The sequence below is a fragment of the Glycine soja genome, chromosome 5 (genome assembly GCF_004193775.1).
Source record: "Glycine soja cultivar W05 chromosome 5, ASM419377v2, whole genome shotgun sequence".
In the NCBI taxonomy this organism is placed as follows: domain Eukaryota; kingdom Viridiplantae; phylum Streptophyta; class Magnoliopsida; order Fabales; family Fabaceae; genus Glycine; species Glycine soja.
The window spans coordinates 41,134,489-41,138,810 of record NC_041006.1 but is presented as its reverse complement, the minus strand read 5'-3'; the positions used below and the strand labels follow the sequence as shown (position 1 = coordinate 41,138,810).

The 4,322-nt window shown below is 39.9% G+C and overlaps 1 protein-coding gene across 2 annotated transcripts; it reads right to left on the bottom strand.

The window, feature by feature from the left end:
* Positions 1–284: 284 nt before the first annotated feature.
* Positions 285–3,887, bottom strand: LOC114413401 (BTB/POZ domain-containing protein At1g63850-like). Of its 2 annotated transcripts, XR_003666909.1 has the most exons (4): positions 3,022–3,887; positions 1,759–2,744; positions 904–990; positions 285–691 (listed from the first exon to the last, which is right to left on the bottom strand). XR_003666909.1 is itself a non-coding variant. In XM_028377798.1 (3 exons), exons 1-2 carry the CDS (start codon positions 3,772–3,774, stop codon positions 1,803–1,805), a joined length of 1,695 nt encoding a protein of 564 aa, XP_028233599.1. In that variant the 5' UTR covers positions 3,775–3,887; the 3' UTR covers positions 285–691; positions 1,759–1,802. The 2 variants fall into 2 exon arrangements, 1 of the variants encoding a protein (XP_028233599.1); XM_028377798.1 differs by lacking the exon at positions 904–990.
* Between the last annotated feature and the right edge of the window lie 435 nt (positions 3,888–4,322).

Sequence of the window (4,322 nt, the reverse complement as noted above, 5' to 3'; positions counted from 1 at the left end):
AACTCCAACTGTGCAAAAGCTCTTCTTTTTACTTCTTGATTGATTAGAAAGGATTTTCTTTTTTGGTGAAAAGCTTGGATGATTATGCTGTCTGTACATTGTTAATTTTAACAGCCATTTGACCATGGTTTCATAAATAAGCTAACACAGTATATATCTACATACCAAATGTCCCACAAGTCCGGTTCCTTATCTAAGCAAAAGATACTAAACCCAAGAATAGTGGAGGTTTCGAATCTATCAAAGTTTGGTTGTAAAGCAAGAAATAGAAAAAGAGTTCACAATCATCAGTAAAGAAACAAATTATATTCCCACAGTTAAACCTCCATCTAAGTTATTCTCATATAACACAACCGATTGAATATATTCAATACTCAATACCATTTAATAATCAACATAAACTAATTTGCAAGAAAGATATTTAAGTATATTCATCCTCGTCGTCATCATCTTCCTTGCATTCAAAGCTATTCGATGCTCTACATAAAAAGAAATTAGCCTTATGTTGAACCTTCCATGAACTCAATGGAAGAACTTAACCTGCCACGAGTTGCTGAACTTGAAAATTTTGGCTCCTCTTAGGAACTTGGAAAATTGAAGGCCAACCATACTTTCACAGCATTCAACTACTTTGAACTCTTGCTCAGGAGTTTGCATTGAACGGTCAGAAACTTATATTTCGTCAAGGAAACTACAAAAAGAAAATAACACGAAGATTGAATTATTTTCCAGAAAAATATATTTTATTTATGTTTGGGGAGCAATTATTAGATATTTCCTGAAGAAAAGAAGCATTTTCTAAGGAATAAATTTATCTAGCATACCCTGACAATGTTAAATTATTTAGGAATATGACAATGAGTACAAAGATCAATGGAATCAGACAACTAAGGCAAAGTTTACCTGCATTAAGAGAATAATGCCAGAGCATAGTAACGAATAAGAGATCCTTATAGCCAAAAGGATAGTATTGACCAGCTTGATCATAAACTACACACCAAGAAATAAAACAAACAAAAGAAATCCATACTTCAAATAAGAACTTTGAAGCAGATTGACTAAAGAGCAGAAATCAAGCATCTAAATCATTACTGTGTGTGGCCCACAAAAGATAGGTGGTTTGTCTTTAAGAGTCACTGACAAGTTAACACTTAACAGCATCCAAGGCATCAGAAAATAGAAGTGACCATACAGATGCAATGACCTCTTGCCACCAGTTATTATGAGAAAATCTAGTGCTTAGCCAACTGACAGACAAGTCAAAATTCGTATCAGAAATAGTATTTTGGAACCTAAAAGATTGTAAACGAAGCTCAGAATGTCTTGCCACTACATGCATATGAGGAAGGTGGAGCTGGAGCAATGTCATTGATAAAATAACAGACTGATTTTGTCTTAGGTATCTCATAACCACTTTTATCAGTTCCTTATTTGAGAGTGCCATCCGTTCTATATACAAGAGCAAAATTACTAATGACCCAAGTGTAAATCATACAACCGTAGAGGAAAGGAAAATGGTACCAAGTACCCACTCAAATAACAAAACCCATTTCTCTTTGGTTATTTCCAACAAAATAGGAGGTGAAAATAAACAGTGTAAACTTCTAGTAAGAGCATGAACACATCAAGTCTAACTAACACATTTCACACAATTGAATTTGCAGGTCAACTACCAGATTTGACTGAAGACTTCAGTACTGATAATCGTAGAGGAATCAAATAGAAATGATCATGATATAAGGTTAAAAGGTGGCATACCCAGTAATTTGCTGCCAATTCCTCCACAGTGGAACAATCTATCCTCAAGGGTTCTCAACTGATGTAGTTGCAATTCGAAATTGTCTTGTCCGTTCTTGCTCTCCATTCCTCTTCCAGAAAGCCCTTCTCCACCAAACTTCAAACCCTCTTTGAATATTTGGGCAATCTTCACCAGAATTCAAGAAACGATTAAACCAAGCAAGCAAAATATCCTGTTGACAGGGGAGCGGCAGAGTGAGAATCGTGTTACTAAGACCATCCTCAATTAGGTGCCTATCAAGCCCCTTGGATGCCCTCCTCATCCAACCAAAGTCATCATAAAAGGGCACCAGCCAAGTTTTTAGAAGCAAACACCTTACATCTTTAGAAGCCAACAATTGTCCTTTCCCAATCCCAACAAACAACCTTGCTGTAACTCTGCTAACCTCAAACCTGTGAACTGCCGGCACTTTAGAATGAGCTTCAGCTAAATCTGACTGAGATGCCCACGTCTTGAGGAAATCCTCGGCAATCTGTCTGTCAACTAAAATATCCAAAATCCAATGCAAATTATCTGCTTGCCTTGCAATTTGACTCAAATCCTGCATATCCGAAGCCACAGCCTGCAAAAAATGGTGACGAAGTAACTGCAGGCAATCGTCACATGCCAAGTACAATGACTCTTTCCGAAGATCACTCTGAGAAGAATTCTCACGCAGCATCTTCGAAACTAACCCTTTCATCTCGCGCCTGGCCTTCTCATCCTTCCCTTCAAGAACCACACGAATAAGCTTAAGTAGAACCTCCTCGTTATCACTCCCCTCTTCATTTCCATTGGCAACACCAGTCGAAACCCTCTTCAAAACCTCCCCAGCTCCAACTGCTTCAAGACGAAGCTCAGACAGGAGCGATGCCACCTTCTCCTCCTCATCCTCCGCCCATGGCGCTGCTTCCAAGTACTCCAAACAAGACAAAACCCCAGCATCAAACCCAATCGCAGCTGAAACCTAAGTAAAAAACCCACAAAACCCTGAAGAAACCAAACAAATTCCAAACACACAGGCACTAAAAAAAAAAACAACAAAGGAGGAGAAAAGGCATGTGGTGTAATAAATAACCAATAACCTAAACAACAGAAATTCCATCCTACAAGTGTCCATAAACAGTTTCACACCCGAAATTCAAACTCATCCAACGATAGGCTCAACCTAACCCCCACAGTTTGATTATATAATGTAATAAAACAGAAGAAACACTAAACTGTTCCAAAAGAGAGGGCGTTACCTTTAAAATGCCGAGAACTCGGGAGACATCCTCCCTCATGAGCTTCTTCCTAAGATCCTTACAATACATCAACCTCAAAGTCTCAATGTAAACCTCAACATCGTCGCAGTCGGCGATTTCAACTTCGTAGGGCACCGGGGAGCGCTGCAGCTCCTGCTGGTGCTTGGTCCAGCGATCGGAGAGCTTGACAGAGAAGAATCTACTGTGAGCAACGAGGATTTGGCGATGCAAGTTCATGGAGACACAAGTACCGTCTTTGGAGGTGAGAGTGAGCTTGATGTCGCTGGAAACGGCGTCGTTGAACTGATTACCGGGGCTGCGAGAAACAAGGAGCTCGGATATGCGCTGCATCAAGAGGGCATGAGGATCAAGAATAAGGGGCTTGTTGGGGTAGGGGTTGGGGGTTGGAGGGATGAGAGGGGTGGGCCTGTGGGGGACGTCGGGCTCGCTGGCCATGATTTCGAAGAGGGTAGGGCTGGATCGGGTCTTGTCGGGAGGGGGGGACAATGGGTTTAAGAGGCCAGCGGTGAGGGCGGAGTTGAACTTGGAGAAGCTAGAAGGGAAAGAGTCATGGTTGGATGTGGGAGAAGAAGAATGAAAAAAGTCCATTATTGGAGAGAAGCGGGTCCTGTGGCTGTAGCTGGAGGGAGATTCGGCCTCGGGAGTGCGCCGCTGCGGGTTTACAGAGGGAGAGACGCTGCTTTCCCGATACTTGGGTCGTTTGGGCTGCTTTTGGACTTCGAGGGTTGCCATCCAATGTCTTTTCTACTGCAAACCACATGGAACCAGCCAAGCCAGGTATTTAATAGCTCTAGAAACACAAACAAATGCAATATCATTTTTTTCTTTTTCTTTTTGAGGAATCACCAGTGAGTTTATTTGAACTTTAAGACATCGGCTTTTGTCTACTTTTATCACAGGTTTGGTTGGTTGGTTACTTCGCCTGCTTCTTTGTTTTGAGTGTCTCCCTTATTGAAATTACTTTTTTTTTTATTGAGAAATATTAATTTATTAAAATATTAACAAAAAATTAAATTTGTAGCATTTTTATTTCTCTTTTTATCATTTCACTCACTTTATATCTTTACGTGTTAAGTCACATGAACCACAGACATTCAAAAGCCAGAAATCGAGTAGTATATGTGACATGTTATCATGATCACTTCTGGTTTCGTTTCAGTATCGTGGAAAGATATACCTCTTTAAATCTAGTATATCTATTTTTTTATTATTTCTCTTAATTTTCCTCTATCTTATAGTATTTCATGTCTGATTCAATATTTTAATGTGGCTAATCCTAT

Bases quoted from the DNA above. Each gene is read 5' to 3' on its own strand.
- LOC114413401 (XM_028377798.1), bottom strand. From the start codon at position 3,774: ATGGCAACCCTCGAAGTCCAAAAGCAGCCCAAACGACCCAAGTATCGG. The intron at 2,745-3,021 runs GTAACGCCCTCT...TTTTTTACTTAG, and splicing joins GAGTTCTCGGCATTTTAAAG to GTTTCAGCTGCGATTGGGTT.